The sequence below is a fragment of the Lepisosteus platostomus genome, chromosome 1 (assembly GCF_059453375.1).
Source record: "Lepisosteus platostomus isolate fLepPlt1 chromosome 1, fLepPlt1.hap1, whole genome shotgun sequence".
Taxonomy (NCBI): domain Eukaryota; kingdom Metazoa; phylum Chordata; class Actinopteri; order Semionotiformes; family Lepisosteidae; genus Lepisosteus; species Lepisosteus platostomus.
In genome coordinates this window covers 70,092,504-70,114,309 of record NC_142611.1, presented here as the reverse complement: position 1 = coordinate 70,114,309, position 21,806 = coordinate 70,092,504, and the positions used below count along the sequence as shown (strand labels likewise).

The 21,806-nt window shown below is 34.1% G+C and overlaps 1 protein-coding gene across 2 annotated transcripts in view; it reads left to right on the top strand.

Moving 5' to 3' along the window:
- spock3 (SPARC (osteonectin), cwcv and kazal like domains proteoglycan 3) overlaps positions 1-21,806 on the top strand; it is a 114,057-nt gene that overhangs the window by 65,472 nt on the left and 26,779 nt on the right. For both annotated transcript variants that reach the window (XM_088636212.1, XM_088636202.1), the window contains 3 exons: positions 44-158; positions 10,658-10,769; positions 16,126-16,234. In XM_088636212.1, coding sequence (XP_088492338.1) covers positions 44-158; positions 10,658-10,769; positions 16,126-16,234 — 336 coding nt within the window. The remainder of the gene's footprint in view (positions 1-43; positions 159-10,657; positions 10,770-16,125; positions 16,235-21,806) is intronic.

Genomic DNA, 21,806 nt, shown 5'->3' with positions numbered 1-21,806 from the left:
ATAAAAATACATTAACTTCTCTCACTTTTTATCAAATTTCTAGCTCTGGACCCCACCAGAGATCCCTGCTTAAAGGTTAAATGTAGCCGTCATAAAGTGTGTGTGGCCCAGGACTACCAAACAGCAAATTGCGTTAGTCAAAGAAGGATGACACACAGGTAAAAAAACATTTTTCATACACTAGTTAATTTGTTAGCTGTCTGATTTACTTAGCCCTATCCAGTTTACTAGCAGAGAGGCCATTTTCATTTTTTGTGTTTTTATGTGTGTGAAAATGATTTACTGAGCATCTGAATAGATCTTTTTAGCTATTTTTATGACCAAAATAAAATATATTTTTTAATAATTTTGAATTTCCACTCATGAGTTGAAAGAATTGACTTATACAATGTTCAAAGTCACCCGATTGTATTGGTCTTTCAGCATTAATCAATCAAAAATGTCTAAACAAAATTAACATCCTTTATTTTCTAACACATATACAGTATATAAATATAGTTTATACGTTTCTTTTGATGATCATTTTGAGAAAATTTTCAAAAATAATTCTGACAAATAATTATAAAAACTAAATACAAAATGGGAAAATGTGGCAAACACTGCATCTGTTATATTGAACTTATATTTTGTTTTAATGCAGTAAAGAATTAAATTGAGAGAGATAGCATGTTGGAGACTATGCTATAAATATATGCTATAAAAGGTGAAGAGACTTCTAGTCACTGTACAAAGGAGTTGTTTTACCATCTTTAGGATTATGCCATGCCTACATTAAATCATACATAAGTAACACTTATCTTTTAATACATATCTGCAAACATATACAGTACATTTATGAAATGTGAAATAATAATTTCAACACTATTCATACGCAATCATACAGGGAGAGCAATAAGTTGCAAGCATGTGTGATTTTGTGTATTTTTCTCCCTGTTGCTTCTTATTTGGATTTTTGCAAACTATGAATTTTCCAGAAAGCATTTGACAAGATTGACTCATTATTAAACCTAAAGCTGTGAGAAATAATGGTACATCATGTAATAGGAAAACTAGCTTCAGGAAAGGATACACAGAGTAATAGTAAGAGCTCGATCATCATGGTTGATCATTGTATGGAGTGAAGCCCCACAGAGCTTGTGCTTGGAGTACTGCTCTTCCATATACAGGTATATATTGGGAATGAATGTTAATTAGTTCTTAACATGTTACAGTGCTGAGCCACCGACAGATCTTTCACCTTTATTAGGGTTCATCAGCATTGCATGCTAAACCACATAGAGCAAGACTGCGGTCTTTGTCTGCAGAGACAGTAGAAACAACAGTAGAGACAATAGAAAAGAATTAGAATCGCATTTAAATGGTTTGGCTCCCAGTATAATGAAATAATAAGTTAATATTAATTAGAATAATGCAAGCTTTACTTTAAGAAACTAGAGAGTAAACTAGAGAGTTCACAGAATTCCTGAATATTTCAGTGTATTTGTGATAAATTTGCTAACGATATATGTGGAAATAGTCAAAAAGTAAGGATTTAGGAATTGTAAACTACACATAAATATAAAAAATGTAGTTATGCAAGAAAAATGTGAGATAGTTCTGGGAAGTACAGAAATAAAAATACCTTATCCTGGTCCAGGAGAGACAATATGTCTGTGGGTTTTTATTGCTACTCAGCAGCAGGTTACTGGTTTAACTGGACTTTTGGTGTCCATTAAGTGTTCACAGTCAGTGAAATATACATTGACCGCTATTTTTATTTGAATTGTGATTAGATTAACCATGCCTATCCATTTATCTAGAATCAGATTCTCAATCCCTTTAGAGCTGTGGGTAAAGTTAATCCTTTATAGCACATTTCAATGATGCAGTTTCCTTACAATGGTGACTGTGTTGCCAGCTTTGCAATATGCTTTCCTGTTCTTTGAAATAAACTGTGGAAAAACTGTAAATACCAATGTGCAAATTAATCAATGAACATTATATAGAGTATATGTGCATAAAATCTATAATATATATCTATATTGCATATATAAATATGCAAATTATTTATATTTAATAATATAGAAAGGAACATATAATAACATATGTACCTTTAGCTACTGTATATGCCAGATATTAAAGTAATATCTAAACTGCTCTACTGACCTTGTTTTCAGAAAGGACCTTGCATCTGCAATAGTGTCTGTCTGTTGTCTGTCAGACAGTGTTGTTAAGCCTGTCAGGCACTATTGCAGATTTAAGGCTGTGACAGGACATATGGACAAGACCAAATTTTAAACCTACCAGTTCCAGATGGATGTTTGCTCTTTTATCGCTTTAAACTTAAACTTAAATGTGTTTCATCAATATATGCGCCAGAAAGAGACAAAATAGTCACTTGAATAAACTCATTCGGAATTACTTTTTTCCATTCCAAGTTCACTAAAAGCAATAAGATCCCTATGTTGGTCAGACTGTTACTTAGACAATAAATGACAGTATACTTAAAAATATTAATAATGGATGAAACGGATGAAAAAGACTGAATACTCTGTGATTTCAGTGTAGCTCTCCATGATTTTGGCTAAGGTCCCCACTGACGTTAATTCTTTACAGCTGTAAAAGCGCCATCCAGACCTGATCAGTTAAATCGATCATCAGCAGAAGACTGTCTATGTGAAAAAGAAAAGCAGTAAACAACTCAAAAATGCAGAAATGATCAAGTCAGAGGTGTCTTTTTATTTATCACAAATTGAAAAGTACAAAATGTGTAATGTGTAAACATTAGGAACATTTTAAGAACATCTTTTTTTCAGTTCTACCAAATAAATTCCTTAGGATAGTTCATATAACCCTCTTCAGGATTATAAATTAATAATGAGCACCGGTGCCATACATACTGTACAGCCCCTGATGAGAGTAATTAATAAATTATCACACCTACAGATGGGTCTCAAGACTTTATTATATAACTAAATAGAAGTAACAAAGAGCAATCATTAATACATCCCTGGCTTACACAGTAAAATCAAGATGTAAGCTTCTGTATTTTGTGTACTAGTACAAAAACACAAAAAGAAATGTATTTATATATGTAATAATGCAATTTATTATTTCTTTAGGAGTTCCTTTCCCTTAAATTCTTACCTCACCCTTCACTCCGGGCTGTCATTAGCTGAGCTATTGAGTGTTTGCTACCTCATAGTTTCTTAAAGCCAGTTTTCTTTTTTCTCAACATTTTTTGCACTTGCTTACTTATTTCAGCACTTTCCCCGTACCTTACCACTACTGCTCTGGAGCCCTGAGTGTTGGGTTTATTTCTGTATCTCTTTTTTTTCTTTTTTGGCTCTTCTTTTCTTTTGTTGTGGTGTTTTCCACCTCACCACTGCCTGAGCCTTGCTTGTGAGCTCTCAGTCAGACGCAACTGTTTTGGCCTCAACACATCATTACATTCTTGTAATACGATCATATTTACTCTCACAACCCTCATGAAGAGCATTTTCCTATGTTTTGGAGATACTACACAGATGTCTAGGTGATATTGGAAAGCACAATGTATAGTTAGATTATGAAAACTCTTTTGATATTGATATTGTATTGATGGTGTATATGTGGACAATGCTGTCCTTGTTATTTATGTCACCATTTTGTGCAACAGACGTTACAAATACACAATACAAATGTCTCATGCCTGGAGTCTTATCTGTCCATCAAGAGGAAAGGACATGTGGATCTTAGAATATTTAATCTGGCGGTTATGGAGTAGCAAGTTAATTTGGTCTAGATTTTTTGGGTGTAAGCTTATTAATGTGCTATTCCACTGCACGGCTAATTTTAGGCCTGTTTTTTAAACTTTCCTGGGGAACACTGCAGTTTGCCTATTTTGTTTATTTTTCACTTTTTTTTTCTTTCAGTAGAGACCTTTCAGAAAGAAATTCTGCTCTATTGTTTTGATTGGCCAATATTGTTTTGTGATTTCTTTGAGCTCTCTTAGACTTATAGCCAAGTAACCAATAACCAGTGGGTTAGTCACAGGGTAGATAGCCAGGAAGAAACCATTGCTCGTTAATAAAAACATTACCACCCATCTCAACATCACCAAAGAGCTATCTACAGTACTACTGGAAGAATCTTTTCTCGACAAATGAATCAAAAGTTGAAATTTTTGGCCACAGTGAAAAGTTATTTGTGTAACAAAAAACCAAACACTGCCTCCCCACAGAAGAACTCTATTAAGCACGGAGATGAAAGTATCTTGGTGTGAGGCCACTTTTCTATCTCAGAACTTGGATGGCTTGCCCATCATTGACAGAACAATGAATCGGATGTTTTATCAGCAAATTCTGGAAGACATTGTTGATAGGTGGCATTTGTGATGTGTTAGATATTAGTGAGATGATAGCTTCATTTAATCTACTGCTTCTTTAAATCTACTCAATAAAGAATATGAAATTATGTAACTAATTTATTCATTAATTTTATTGTGCATTCTGGATGACTTCAACATGCTTTATGTTAAATCCAGTGATTTCAAGTATCTATAAGTCTTGAGGCACAAAACCTTTAAATGAGTAAATTTCATAGTACATTTCAGACTGTAAAAGTCAGTATTTGGTTGCATATCCCTTTTTGGCAGTAATTGTATGAAGTCTACAGCCCATTATGCTCCACGAAATCTTGTGTGTGTCCACTTGAGAGGCTTTGTGAAGCCTTTACTGCAGCCACTTTGAGCTTTTGCATATTCTTTGGGAATATTCCACCTCCATTTTATTACTTCAGCATATAAAATACATGCTCAATTGGACTTATTTCTTGATATTGACTCAACCTCAGTCAAAGAGTTTCCATTTTTTTCTTGTGATGAACCTCTTTAGTTGCCTTGGCCGTTGTAATGCTGCATGATAAAGCATCACCCAATAAGTTTGGAAGCATTTGCTGTTATATAAGCAGACAAAATGTTTGTTAACTTCTGAATTAATTTTTCTGCTGCCATTAGTTACATTATCAATAGTCGAGTGACCCAGTTCTAGAAGCAACCATGCATGTCCTTCAGGCTGTGACATTGCCTCCACTGTGCTTCAGATTTTAAAGTTAAAAACGAATCTCCTGTTTGATTTTGGTTCCAGTACTCATTTGTTTACATTGCCTCTCAGTGTATATTTTCTATAAAGCATCTGTAAATTTAAATATATTAGAAAGGGCATATTTAAGATTATGTTCTGCACTTGATTCTTCTGTAATATTTGCTTGTTTGGTTACATTTCAATCTTTACATGTGTAGTCCAATTATTAAAATTTTGGCAGGAAGAAATGGACTGTAATTCCTTGCCAAGAAAGTGAATGGATCGCAAAAAAGGGTCTGTGAAGTGATTTGAGTGTATAATGTTGGATTCTGGACCAAGAAAATCTGGCAGCGTAGCACAAGTAATTTTGATTGGACTGTGTCTCTCTTCTACCTCTTCAACAGATAATTTGCGTAAATTACTCCGGTTTAATGCACTAAAACTGTTACAGTCTGAACTGGCAAAAACAATAGCCAGATTACAAGATGGCCTAATTTTTTTTCACATACTTTTCAAAGTTACCCTTGTAATGCAAGGGTGTCTGGAAAATATCTAGATTTATATTCTCAGATATTAGTATATAAGACAAAATGTATATTAAATGTGAACTGTGAGGAAGAAACAGTACATATTTTCACTCATCAGCATGGTGCTTATGGATCACAATACATTTCCTTGCAGGTTTGATAAAAAGGACAGTCATCTGTCATGCACATCTATTGTTTCATCGATTTTCCAATACACAAGCGTGTTTAAATCTCATAATACTACCATGATGGTGTTGAGTAATGGCTGTGATAACATATCACTGAAAATTGACACAAAACTGTCCATCACAGTGACCTAGAGCAGAACAACTGTGTTGAAATAATAACCTGTGTAAATCTGAGCATTAGAATCAATAGTTATGAAATGTCATCTTTTGTTGTATTTCAGCAAAACCATGTAATCTCTCAATTTTTACTTGTTATATTTAACTAATATATGCTATATATGATCATTTTCTTATCATCTATGTTTTTTATGTGCACTGCTTGATTCCCTGTATAACCAGTGATTGTGAAGTTAGATTTCACTATTAAAAAACTATCACTTTTATACACTAAGAGATTAAATTATTGAAAACCTGGTTTTGTAAAATAGTATTAAGTATTTATGTCTTCTTGCTGGTAGTGTTTTATGATTTATGGAATTTATAAAATCTAAGAATTCCTGAAACCTCTGTTTTCAATAACAAACTGGTATGTGACTAATAACACTACAAACATGTACTTTAAGGTTATTCAATAATGGCCAAGTAGGATATGCTGCACTAACAAAATTGATATTTTAAATATTTAAGAGATGAACAGCTCCGGTTTCCTCCCACAATGCAAAGACACATTGCCAGGTTAATTGGTGTTTCAAAATGGCCACCAATGCGTCTGCGAATGAATCTATGAATGTACAGTGTTCTCCAAAAGTATTGGGATTCTGAAGTCTAAACTGGTGCAGTATTTGTGCATGAACTCTAATAACAATCATTTCTCATGAAAAACAACTCCTCAGTATGTTATTTTTAAATAAAGTCCACTCAGACCCCTTAACCTTTTCATGTCAATTCACATGCTAGCATGGAACTGCTTTATAATGAAGGAGTGAAAGTGCTGGCTGACATGTGTGACCATCCTATCAACCTGCAGTGCCTTGACTTCAGTTCTGTATTTGAAAGTCAAAATGAAAACTGAACAAATTCTGTTGAAGTCAGGCAATTTTGAAGCTGAAAGAAAGGGAAAAGTCAATCAGAACCACACCATAAAAACAGGACTCACCAAAGTTAATGATTTGTAATATTCTGAAGATGAAGGAAACCATACAGTAAGTATGATTGTGATTCAGCCAAGACTGGGTCAGCCAAGAAAAACATCTGTTGTTGATGACAGAAAAAGTATCAGAGCTGTTAAGGAAAACCCTAAGAAATTATCAGCGAAACCACCAACAAGCACCAGAGTGAAGGTATATAAATCCACAGTTCACAGAGACTGAGACAACAGAATCAAAAGCAGTGTACAGCAAGTTGTAAACCTTGTTGTAGAATGGAAAATCCAGACTATAATTTTCTCAGCATTACAAAGTTGGGTTAGGAGAGTGTTGGAGTAAGAGAAATTCAGAAGAATGGTAGAGGTAATGTCATGTTTTGGAAAACGTGGTTCCCTCTGGAACTGGCTTACTCATATTTATGATAAAATAAATCCTGATTAATGTTGTAGACATTCTGTAGAATCTTGTTTTCAGTTTGATTTAGAGTGTTTGTGTCAAACAGTGACAAAACATCCCAATCACAAATGTGAAAATCCCTACTGTAAAATGTGAAAAGGTCCAAGGGGGGTGAATACTTTGATACCACTGTAAATTCAAGAACTGTTGTTCCATGTAATTTGTAGAAAACCTCTGATTACTTAAATCTAAGTGTTTTTGTAATTATAAATCTGTCTGTTTTGGAGAATATTTTTTACTCTTGAGATTAAATTAAGCCAAAGATATATAATTAAGATGTTTAATATAATTTAAAGCAGTCAGTGGTGACTTATCTTTCACCTTATTTAAATTACTGTCTTTACATACTTTGTTTAGTTATTAATTTTACACAGATTAGATTAAATTATTAGATTAAGGGTCACTTCACTTCATTCTGAACAGCTAGTTTAGTTGCAAACAAATTATACTGATTGTACTCTCAGTCTGTTTGGCAAATGATTTTGAACACAAACAAAATCAGGATTAAGGACTTGGTTATTTTTCCTTGTAAATAGGAAATAAACTATATGATAGCGGCTCAGGGATAAATGTTTACCTGGCATTACAGCTAATGCATTGTGCAGTCCTATACAGGGTAACAACATGGGCAGGAGAGAAGACTTTTAGAAAAATGGTCGGACATTCAAATTCAAATGTTGAAATCCACAAGACAGTAAACTCTCGGTTTAGCGATCTTCGCTTTAACAGACTTCAGATTTAACGGGCAAAAAACACTGAAGGAGAATATGGTCTGCACAATCAGAAATGCTGAACTTGCCCACAATACAGACACAATAAAATAATAAAACAATAAATAACAGCCTTGGTACAGCATACCTTTAAACAGACCTAAAAGGCATGGATATCAGTGATGCCCTGTAGGGTAGAGCAAATGTTTTAGAGTATACGAAAATAGGAGGAACCTACAGTACTGTACTGTACATGTGTTTTGTTTCCTCTCTGGGCTTACTAGTGTTGAGATGGAGTAACGCTGTACTGTATGTGTTTGTGTATCAGACTTCTACCTGTTGTCCCTTATTTGGAGTACAGGCAGTTGAAGTAAAGAAAGTTAACTTCACAAAGTGAGGCTGTCGTTATGGTGGATATAACCATGCTTGTAACAGGGGGTAGGCAAATTGCTTACCATGGGTATTGTTTCTGTTTTGACTGCCTTAGCTTTTTTTACAAAACAATATTTTAAAATTAAACTGAAATGCAAACAATATGTAAAAAAAAACATAAAAACATAAAAATCAAGGTAAAACTACTACACAAAATTAGGAATATTGATGGTACCCAATAAAGGTACAGTAGGCCAGTTGCCTGTGGTGGGTGATGTTTGTGTTTTGTACAGTACGTTTTAACAAATGTTTTACAGTATAAAACACATTAAATAACTTGTTTATTTATAACAAAAAGGAGCAATTGTCATTGTGTTGATGGCAATTATTAAGAAAAAAGCCAAACAATTTAAAAACTATATACTGTATGGTGTATATATATATACTTCTTTTCTCATAAAATAGTGTGTTTACAGTATGAGCTAACAAAAGACATTCGCAATTAACAGACACTCAGGGTAACTTTGGACAATAACAGTGTTATTTTGTCCGTATTAGTCTGTTAACCTGAGTTCAAAAGTATTTTCTGTTTTTTTCCTCAGAAGCTGCAGTTAATGTGTCATTGGTTGTGAAAAAGTGTCAACATTCTTAATATGAGGGCCTATTAATTCTGGTTGATGGGGAACAAATCTTTCTGACATTAGAAATAAAAACAATTTTTTATTGTTGTTTCATAATTTTAAGAAACAAAGATGCTTTTGTTTGAAAGCCTGTAACAATAATGTGCTACATAATTAATTCATTTTAATTGAAGAAAAAAACAGCTGTGAGGTCGGTTCTTTGGTACTGTATATAGCCTGTTTAAACTGATTTTCATAACCCCCTAATAGAAGTGTGCTCCAGTAGTATACTGTACTGTAGATATTTCTGCTCAATACTGACAGACATTTAAGTGGGTGTTGAAAAAGTGTTTTGAAACCCTGTTTCAATTTCTAGCAATCATTTTTTTTTCTACGAATGTGCTTTCTTTCAGTCTCCCTAATAAAAATGGATAACCTTTTAAACTACATCTAACAGAGCCCCCTAAGATCTCGGTTTTATTTATTTTTTCATGTTAAAATGCACTGCTTGAAAACAAGCTGAACATCAGTCAAGAAAAAGAGTGAACTTTCCTGAACCACACACACCAAAAAATGTTTTCACCAGAATGTATTTTCCTTTTAGAGGCTACAGGATCTTTGCTATTTCAGTCAGTTTCTCGAACTTACATATTACAAATTCTAGCTCTCTAGCTTTGAATTTTAAGTCGCCAAAGTTAAGAATGATCTGCATGTCCTGCAGGGAAATGACAAAATTTTATTTGTGAGTCTAGTGTTGTAAACAGACTTCCTAAAGCATTTCCTGAATATTTTATGTGAGGAAAGTATTCAACAGCCTATAAAAGAACTCAATTATCAAGAATAAATGATAAGCTTATTTTTAGCCTGGCCAAAGTACTGTATAGTACTTAGCTAATTAGCCTACCATGTGTTCCAGCCTTGGGTATTAAAACATACCTGACGCATTTCTGGTAATATTAAATAAAACAGAGAAACCATCTGTCTCTCTTTTAGTATGCATGCTCACACTTTTAATCCAGTGGCATCTCTAGTGTTCACCAAGTACAGCTCTGCATCATGACAGAATTCTCTTACCCAGCATACCACTCTTTGTGTCCTCCTTCAACAGTATCCTGGCCTGCCTGCTCTTCTATTCATTTTCTAAATCCTTTTTATTTCAGAGAGCAAGCGTTGCTCAATATTTAAACCAATACTTCTTGATTTAAGACTTAAGATTTTTATAGAGGCCCTGCCCTTTTTACCTCCTCTGAGAATCCTCTTTGACTTCAATCTGCTTAAGTCGGGATGACATTTTGAAGTTGATATTTTCCTTTCCTGCTTTCTATACACGGAAGCCACTTTTTTCATTAGTATCACTGTCTTTCACTTATTGTTCAGAGTAATTTTTTTCGCCGGTTAAATTTGCCTATGAACCGATGTCTGTAACTAAATGTAAAACTCTTAACTACTCAAGTCACACATTCTAATGCTATATCATTCTTTGTATTCCTTAGCTGTGTAAATATTAAAAGGGCTGTCAAACATCTTAGCCAGAAACTTACATCTCAACTGTGTAAAAAAAATAAAAAGTAATGCGAAAATATAAACTTTGCAGGTGCTGAAATAGCTTTGTCAAATGGGCAAGAGTGATTTTGATTTCTTTCTCTCTCTTATCCAGTATGAAAGAAGGGGTGCTTACGCAGAAGCCAGGATCTTCAAAATGCAAGCAATGTTCATTTGTCCATCCTTCTCCGGTTTGTGGAACAGACGGCCATACCTACTCCACAAAGGTGAATAAAGATGCGGCATAGTCGCAAAATACAGAAAATATTGAAACCATTCAATTAAAGAGAGGCTATGTGCCACGTTTACATATACAGCAAATACATATGGAGCAAATATTGTATTACTCTATATAGTTCGATTTTCTATACAACATTTAATATGTTTTATGCATCAGGCAAATAGTCTCTACAGGGTATTGTAAAGTATTATTTAAAATGTTATACTTGAGCTTCATTTTTCTTCTAGTCTGAAGGTTATAAATGTAGTTTTAAAAAATATGCTTTGACCATTTTTGGACCAAACCATGGAGACAGACTTCATCAAAACTGGAATGTCAGCTGGATTGGTAAACTAGACTGAATTTTGAGCTTTGGTACATTAAGACACATTAAACGCAAGTTCCTAAAGAAGGTTTAGGAGAACAAGACCTCATTCCTGCCGGTTTGGAGGTATAAATACAGGTTTCTAGACCATTGTTTCCCAGCATTTGTCATTTTAACATCCCTCCGTTCTCTCCAGCTGCTCCCCAATGCAAGAGGCTCGTGATTTATAGATAGAAGGGGGTTTAAACTTCTGTGTCCTTATGGCCAGGAGCAAACATGGACCTCAAATCGCATGGATTGAAGAAAAAATCTCAAGACACTTTCTGCATCTGCATTACTGGGCTTTGTGGAATAAGTGCAAAATGAATTGCAGCCGTAATCCTGCTATATTGTGACTAACATGGCTGTAAACTCTGGATAAGTGGGGACATTAGTGACAAATAAAGTGGTGTATGTCAAGAATTTTATTAACCCGTCTTTCTGCACCTGCAATCAGATTAGCACTGTGACAGAGTGCAAATGAATATGAATGAAGAATAAAGATAGGGAACTGGCAGAACCCAGTTAAAATGCAATGGGCAAAAATGGAAATAAGTTGAACATGAATGGAGAACAAGTATTACAATGACATGACATATTCCTCCCTATTATTCACAGATGCAGTATAGGACAAACATGATGGACATACGGTATAATAATATAACTAAATTCTGTTGGAAGTAAATATAGTATGGCGCTGCATATTTTAGACCCGGCTGGTCAATCACTAGATTACTTGAATGCCTAGATTGCTCGTCTTTGTTGTGTATCTTGGTCCAAAGTGAGATGTGTCCCTCTGCTAATATTTAAAAGGAACTTTCCCTTGTAATAGACCAAGATGTGACCTGCAAATACATGAGTCCCTGCACAGAAAACAGGTGTCCTAAAGAATTCAAGTTCACCTTCTTCAAATACTGCATTTAGTGAAGATTATATTCAAAATGAATAAACTGTGCAAATTAAAGTAAGATGGGACTGTATGATCAGGATACTATACTGTAAGGAAGAGGATAGCTGTTTGAGTGGATGCTGGTGTTTGAAGATATGGGTATACATTTGAAGTATTTTAACTAGACTAAAGTCACAAACAATAGGATAATTCCTGAAGAAAATACTGGCCAATGCCTTTTTACAGTTTATGTGTATATTTTGTTTTGTATGCAAGAAGTTCTTTTTGGATCCAGAAGTTACCATGTGAATTGTGCTGCATTTATTTTAACATGCTGTATAAAAACAAAAAAAATACATTTTTTTTGCACTGACAACCTTTATATGGGTAGGACTGTAAGATTTAATTGATCTTAAAAGCTGGAAAATAACAGTCTTAAATGAGAATGTGTACTGTAAATAAAAATTATATTTTGTAAAAAAAAAAATGAATAGAATACAATTAAAAATAGAAATCCTGACAAGATTTCTTTTTCAGATTGTAGCATTTATTTATTAACATGTTAATGATTTTAACCAATAACATTCTCTCAGAAAATGTAGGCTTTTCTTTTGATCCTGTACATATTGTACATTTCAAGGACTTTAATGTACAGTACATGTTTATCTTTTCCTCTTCCTTTTTTTTCACTTCTGTTACCTTGAAGTAAACCAGGCATGTTTAATCCGGTTCCTGGAGGGTCTATGTGTTTGTGGGATTTCATTCCAACTCAATCCTTAACAAACTAAACCTGTTTCTGGCTTAACCGGACTAATTTAACAGCTTCTCAGAGCTCTTCAGCCAGTTGCAGCTTTAAAGAGACTTTGACACCCCTGATGTAAACAATGTAATTTGTGTACATCATGTATTATATACAGTAAATGTATCAGTATATACCACTATGAGAAATACTTGCTTGTTTTAACTTCAGTTATCAAATATTTGCTCCAGCATATGTGATGTTTTTTAGAGGATAAGCCTGATGTCCCTAGAACAATTCTTTTCTCATCCTTGTTATATGATGGGAAATGTTGTTTCCTAGAGACAAGTTTCCTTTCTGCTTTATGTACAACAAATTTCATCAGCTTCCATTTGACATTAATGATTCTGATATAAAGGGTCAGGCCAAATGAGCACTGGAGTGATTCTTAAGAAGAGTTACTACCAGTAGGATTATCACTAACTTAAAGGATTTAAAAATACATTTATTCCTCTGGTGCACATTTATTGGCTTAAGGCTGGACTATTGCTTCTGCTGTCAGAAGTATACTCTATCATCTTTCTAATAGATGGTGTATGAGAGAGATTTTACCCATGAGCCTGCCTATGAGCTGTCCATGTGCCAGTGAAAAATGGTTTAAAAGATCAGACAGGAACCACTTTGTTCCGATTTCTAATGGCAGTTGAGGATGGGGGACAGTCATTTTATGAAAGGATTATCATTTTCCATGTCATGACTTCAATCTCAAAAATACATATGGCAGAGAAAAAGGCTCTAAATTGCCTTTACCTGTGGGATACAAATGTTGACACAAGAGCGCTGTGTTATTTCATCTCAATGACTTACGAAGTTATAAAGGAAACAAAACAGCTCTTGCAGATTATTAAAGCCGTTTACTGATACTGAGAATATAGTATTTTAAGATTGCAGGCTGCTGCTCTGCTTCTCTGCTTCTCTGCTTCTCGAAGGGAACATGTCGTTTTTATTTGTCACCAAGTCCTACTCTGGATGGTGTTAATTTCCACTTGCTGTACCATGTTTCCATTTAAAGCTGCTGATGTTTAAATCATTTTCTTATTGTGACATTACCTATCTGACCATCGCACATTGCCTTTAGATAGTGTTATTAAAAGTGTAAATTTATACATTTAAAAAACAAACACTCTAAATTAAGAAAGGGTAAGATGAGTTATAGCACCAAGAGCAGACCTAGTGTTTATACTTTCTGTCCTGTATGAGACTGATAAAGTAATTAAAAAGTGTAAAGAATTATTTTTGTAATAAAATATCTTTTCATTAATGAAGCCCTAGTGTTGTGTTGCGTTGTGTGACTTTTGTCAAGAGATTGATTTGAAATAAAAACAGCACCCAAAGCAAGTGAATGGTAATGATTTTTTTTATTTTAATTTACAATTCCAACAGATTGGGAAGTGGAATTTGCTGACGAAGCATGAACCATTTAAAATGATATACTGTAAAGACAAAGTGGATGCGTACTCTGTAATCCATAGTAATTTTTTATACACTGTAAATATTTCAGCTCAAAAATGCCTTCATCAGGATAAACACATTTGGTATCACAGATTTTCTATCACTTAACATTAATTAGTTGAAAAACTTGCCATGTTAAAAAAAATACAGTATTTCCTCATTAAAGAATAAAGTTGTGAGTTATTTAATTATGTTAGAAATCTGCAAAAAATAAACCATTAAGACATCCAGACAAATGTGAACCACTAAAATCCCCCTTAAGTCAGTAGTGTTCAATACCTGGAAGTCCTGATGAACCGTAATGGCTGTAGGTCTCCATTCCATCTCTTCTATTAATGACCAAATTGATCCTATCATTGGAATATCTGAACCAACTTAACACCTTTCAAGGGTTATCAGCTGCTGATGTTTTAAAAGAGCCTAGAGAGGGTTTTTGCTGTAGTGATTGGACATCTGGCAGTTGGGAGAAGAAAAAAAAATCCCATAGCATAAAATGTTTAGCATCCTGCAGCAGTACCCCTTTTTATAAAAGCATTTTCCCCAAGGATTGTGCTTTGGCCAGTAATCACTATTAGGAGTTATGATTTCGTAAACAAATAAATGTGAAACAAATATTGCATGAGACTGATAAAACTGGTCTTTACCTAGTTTTCAGTACTAATGTCCATTAAAAAATAATGTACTGTACGTAGTACACCAAAATGCTGCAACTGAAATATTGATAGAATAAGTAAGGTATGTTTTAAAAGCGCATTCTACTACTTTACATGTTTTAAAGCATTTCTACAGACATGGTATTCATATATTTTGTTTTATTTTCATAGGTACTGTATTTTCTAATAGTCATTAAATTAATTTGTATTAAAGATTTACTGGTGGGATGAATTAAAAAAAGTGAATTACATTATTTTTTTCATGTTGTCCTACACACTATCGTGATGAGATGATGGTGTAAATCGTAAAATAAATGCTAACTACTACTACTTCTAATGAAACCAAATCTTTTGCAAGCCCCTGAGGACCGACTTGAAAATCTCTTTCATTGATTTGATCAGTGACAGTCAGCCTTGTCTAAAAACATTACTGGCTGGTCACATACCACATGTGCAGTTTTAATAATACTAACCTTAATACCTCATAGGACTATATACTATATTTATATAGTGTATATATATATAGTCTTGAATGCCTTAGGACTTTTTTTACTGGTTGGAAATAGTAGTCTGGACTGGTATCCCATCCAGCGAGAGAGTAGTCATACAGTACTGTATTTGCTTGGTCTTGCCAGGCATCCCTCACCAGCATTAGCAGTTTCCTGATAATGGAAACCCTACATGGATAAATCCAAAGTACTAACAAGCTTTAGGAATGTGTGTAAAATACTTAAGTTATTCAAATATTATTGAATAAAAAATGCAGAATAAATGCATTGTCTCCAGAACTGAATATTCTTTTTAATGAGAGAGTTATATATTTTTTGTGTATTAAACAAACAAGTGTTCTGGCAGTACATGAAGTGTGTATCTTGCTCTCAGTGATCCTATTAAGAATGATCACATTCATTATTTCCCTCATTTAAACAATTGCATATAAAATTGTAATGTATTATAATGTCAAAAATTGCTTCCTTTTTCAACTTTTAATTGTTTTATAAAAAACACTTGCAATAATCTATGAATATTTCCCTGTCTGCATGAACAGATTTTATTTTATGATTAAAGAATTGTACCATAGAAAAGCTTTCTGGTTACCAATAAGTTATAAAGTCCAACAATTCAGTTTGAATTCACAGTCAGATGCAATCATTCCGTATTGCTTTCCTAGTTAACCCTTTTTTTCTTTCTTATTTTGTCTTTTAGTGCAAGTTGGAATACCAAGCATGTATTTCAGGGAAACAGATCTCAATGAAGTGTCCTGGGTATTGTCCCTGCCTTTCAAATAAGTCAAAGAATAAAGTGGAAAAGAAGAGTAAGTAATAATAAGCACTTACTCCATTGCAATTGTTCTTCTGCTGTGTTTGTGTATCTCCCTAAGGTGATGTTCTGTAATAATATGTAATAAAACATTAGGAACTTAATTGCTAATTGTAAAATTATATAGTCCAATAAAGTTTTATTGGCTAGTTGTAAAAATAACTCTTAAGGTAGTTTTAAGGTAAATTTTGCAGTTTATACAATTGGACCTTTAATGCATTTACAGTAGCCTGTAATCATTTTGATAAAATGATAAAAATTAAAATTATTTATTTTAACTATGAATTGGTGGGTAGAATTATAGGGAAATGTACAGTAAATGGTACTTAATTTCTAGTATCGTTTGCATTAATCATTTGCTTATGAACTTGCTCAAATATTTCCATCATCCTGTTCCTATGGCTGGTGACAGTGGAAGCTACCCTTTACAGTGAGACCTGTAAGACAATATGTGTTCATGATTAATAATATTACCCTAGAAAATGAAGGTTACAGGTTACGCAACTGAATGTGACTGTCGGGAATTTTCAGATAGTTCCTGCTATTTGGTATCATGCGAAATTATTAGTCAAGATTTCCTCACTTTTGCAAATAAATCTTCCTTCTTCTTGCAGGTGCCAGTGTTTCATTTTGTGTTGTAAAACCTGTGACACACCATGTCAAGAAAAGAAATATTTTATCTTATTTCCCTACGCTTTTCTGTCTGTTCAACAGTATACAGATTTTACAGTAATGTGTGGTGACACAGAGGATTATATAAGCACTGTTTCGCACCAGGAATCCCAGAAAACATATTTTCACCTGAAGCAGTCAGCAAATATTGGCTCAGATTTGTGTGAGATGCATCACATCATATTGTACTGTTACTAATTTGATCCTCAGGGTCACTGAGGTAATGTGTCAGATCTGGCAAATGTCACATTAATGACTCATCAATGTCACTGTGGTGGATTCTACATTTCACTGTCAAAATATACTGAAGTTGCAGTTTTCATGACTGAATATTATGTACTGTTTGTGATCCCTGCTCCTTTTTATTGTTCTTATTGGATGCTAAAGTATTTTCCATTGCAATATGAACTAGGTTATTAAGATTTCTCATGCCATGTTTTTTTTTCTGTTAGTATAAAAAGGAAAAGTACATAATTATGTGCAGAGCTCTCTGAACTTATACTTGATCTTTATACTTTATACTTGATACTAGATCTGTTAAACATTCCTGCAGCTTTTTGCTTTTGTGGAACATTTTTATTTTCTATGTTGATCAATACTGTCAATATTGAAAATGTTAAATTCAGTTAAAAACACTACCAAGGTACAGTACTACCAGGTACAATAATTAACAATTATTTTGTAAATAATTCTTTTTATTACCTATTCATTGATTTAGTTAATAATTGCTTACACTTATGCAGTGCTTTTCTGGACACTCCATTCAAAGCGCTTTACAGGAAATTGGGACTCCCCTCCACAACCACGAATGTGCAGCATCCGCCTGGATGATGCAACAGCAGTCATAGTGCACCAGTACAGTACCTCACCCCACATCAGCTATCAGTGGGGAGGAGAACAGAGTAATGAAGCCAATTCATAGATGGGGATTATTAGGAGGCCATGATTGGTAAGGACCAATGGGAAATTTGGCCAGGACACCGGGTTTACACCCCTACTCTTTTCAAGGAATGCCCTGGGATCTTTAATGACCAGAGAGAGTCAGGACCTCAGTTTTACATCTCATCCAAAGGACGGCACCTATTTACAGTGTAGTGTCCCCATCACTATACTGGGGCATTAGGACCCACATGGACCACAGGGTGAGCGCCCCCTGCTGGCCCCACTAGCACCTCTTCCAGCAGCAACCTTAGTTTTTCCCAGGAGGTCTCCCATACAGGTACTGACCATGTTTATCTCTGTGCCATTTGTTTTTTCATTGGGTTAATTTAATTATGTTATTCAGCAAACCATGTGAAATGTTTTCAAAATTTAGAGCTTTGAATGGTACAATATTTTTACAAATAGGAATTTAATTTCCTTCTATTTGGAATTCAAATCAGACGTTTTCTAAAAAAAAAAAACTTATATACAGGGAAATTTAATAAATGTTGCAACTTGGAAAAAAGAGAGTAAGCCCAAATTCAAGATAAATATGAGATGGGATAAAGAATTAGGAGTTATTCTATAAACATTGGCTTATAGAATTGCTTTATTTATAAACGTTTTAATTGACAACACATGATATGGGTTACATGCTTTGTATATTTTGCTCTGTAGGCCACTCTTTGTCATTAAGCCCTGGCATAGTTGCAGTGTGAACCTGTGTGTCTTTTATGCATGTGCAGGTCACAGATCATTTACATGCACAAATTTCTTACTATTCATCTATCAACAATTTTCACCATTTCATTCAAGGATTTCAAAAAAAATGTGAGTGCCAATATTTTTTTACAAGACTCTTGGCATATTCAAATTAGTTAATTTGTTTAACATAAAGGTTGCAAACAAAGGGCCCATCCTGCTTGTAAAGCAAGCAAGATAGCATAGTAACAATATGATTGTAAGACATCTATCAGTTCCTTTCTTAAAGGATTCAATGATGTCAGCTTTAACCACATGTCCTAGACATTCATTCCAAACTTCCACATTTCTGTGTGTAATAAAATGTCCTGTTTTTGGTCTTAGTCGTAAACTTAATTTTTACTTCCGTCACTGGTTCCTTGTATTTCTACTAATTTTCAAGTCTTCCAAGTTGGTTTGGTTAGGTGACTTTCAGAATTTGTAATAACTGAGTCAAGTCCACTTGTAATCTTCTGTTGTCAGTTAAAAATATTAACTGGAAATATTAACCCTTAGTCTGCCTGAATATTACATTCCCTCTGTTGGTGCTGCTTTGTACAGTACTTAAGCAACAACCTTTTAGAATGGAGACCAAAACTGCACACCATATTCCAAGGTCAGATTAATGCAATCTTTAATTTTACTTATCTGGATTTAAGCTCTGTGCTCTTACTGTATTCCAACATTATTTTCTTCCTGTTTATTTTGATTGATTCTCCACATTGTCTAGTTGAAGAATGTGATGATTCTTTATAAACTACTTTCTCCCTTCTCATTTAATCATTTTCCTGGAGTCTTGCAGCTTTGCAGATTTAGTATTCAATGTAGTACTTGATGAAAATATTTCTATAAGTCCAAAATACGTTACATAAAGTCATGAAGTTTGTCCGTTTTGTGACACCAGTTATGTGATCAGAGAGATCAAGTAGATTAGTTTGGATGGATTTAGAACAAGTAGATTGTGCCTTTCATTTACTGTGGATCCTGTACAAGATCCTTGCATCTGATAGTGTGACTCTAGGGACATCAACTCATAAAACAATCCACGATGGCTGTAATGCCAAGGGAGTTTCCTGTCTTTATTTACAAACAATACTTAAATAAGACTTAAATAAAATGATATATTAAAACTGATTCAGAGATAGATGATTATCAAACCACCTCTGCTGAAATTTCCAACCAGAAATGTTATCCTCACCTCATCGCACCTCACCTGATGACCCACACCTCCCCATTTTCCATACTCTTACACGCAGTACACAAATAAACCCACTTGTTAAAGTTGCGTGAGACAATTTCATTTCAAATCCACCCTCATGTATAAAAAAACTAATACACACCAGTTGAATTATTTTACAAGTGTTGGAGGGCCTGTGTAGTGGCAGAACCATGGTTATTGCGGTTCTGACATGGGACAGTCAGCCTCAATGCATATTTATCTACCAAAGATCTGATTTGCTATTTTATCCCATAGCTTTAGATGCATTTGAGATGAGGATGATTAGTCATTATGATTCCCTGGCTCTGTTTTTCCATTTTTTTATGAATGGTTAGTACATTTGCTTGCCCTAAGAGTCAGATGAAATACAGTATCCTAGAGAAAGGTTTATGAATATCATCCATCATTTATTTACAGTACCTACTTTTTTATGGTTGTATAAGTACAAGTAGGCAAATACTGTGTGATCTAGGTGATTGTTTTGAAATTCTGACCTGAAGTATCTTTCTCAACTCAACTGATATGCTCAAATGATTTAGAAATTAGTTTTGAACTTTTGTGTTGCACATAATTAATAATTTGAGATAAAAATGTTTCCTTTTTGGTAATTTGGGTGTAAATGTCATTTGTCTCATGTGGAAAATATCTTTCAATGAGATGGAAACATTCTTGTTTGAAAAATATAATTGTAGTATTATTAATAACACTCTACAGTATTATTGTAGCACTCTTTAGTTAACTATAATGTTAAGGTACAACCACACTTTATGTAGTGGCATAAACTATGTTGACATTTTTTCTCTAAAAAGTTCCCACATAAAGTTATTTATTATTTATTGTTTGTTTTGGTGAGACTCTGGGCTGGGATTTTAAAAAGTGAAAGAGCTGCATATTAATTAACTCTTCAAACAGTATCTTTCATGTACTGTTGCATATGAAGTTATTTTGTATTATGTATGGTTAACATCCTTCCAAAATTCTGCTGAAAAGAGAAGAAAGAAAACACAACGTTCCGGCCGTGGAGCCTTCTTCAGTGAGCAGGTATGACCTGAAGAAGTCTCCCCGGCCGAAACATTGTGTTTTCTTTCTTCTCTTTTAAGGATGGAATAGACCTATTACCTGTGCCTTCGCATCCTATGCATGCTGACGCAGATATCCACCTGAAATCCAAATTTGTCAGCTTGGTCATGCACAGTAGTGTATTCTTACTGTACTGCATGTCTGCACTCTGTGATGTCACTGATCTCCCTCCATACCAAGCACTGATGAAAGTGTGTGAAGCTAGAATTTCTCCACATGCTGCAAGTAATATCAGATGGTAAGCATTCTTGACAGCACACCCCTACATAAATGCAGGCTCACAAAGTGTGTATTCTGAGATGATCTACGCACTATTGAAAATGAACTGTTTAAAAGGCTTGCTTGGTTGTTCAATATTGCGGTCGTGTTACTTCAGTAGCTGCAGCAACTAAAATCCCAATAGAAATTATATTTTATGGATAGAATAAAATAATATCATGATATGAAGGAGAGGAGATTACTCAGTCCAGCTCCATGTTCATAGTTCCTGCTGACTTATTGATCCCAGAGCTGTTTACCCTGTAAAGAAATTTGTGGATACCAGTGAATCCATAGCTGTTAGAATCTTGGGTAACACATTAGCACTCTTGGGTAAAATTACTTTTAAAAGGTCAGTTATATTTACTACAGTAGTTACCTGTGGAATGAATAAGATGTTGGGGGAATTTGCTTTTAAGAAGTGATTATGTTTCCTAAACTTCTGGTTGATTTTAAAAAGCAATACCTTACATGTTATATTTTGTTACATTGTCACTATTAATGATATTTGTGAAAGATTCTCTAATTTATCGCTGTCATGTAATATATATGAAAGAACAGAGGCATATTGGATGGGATTTGGTTTTAACCAAGGCTGTTTCTGAAACGGTTGATTGCTATTAGCAATCACTTTATATTTTCTAAACCCACAGAGTCCAACCTTTGCCAAAGTCAT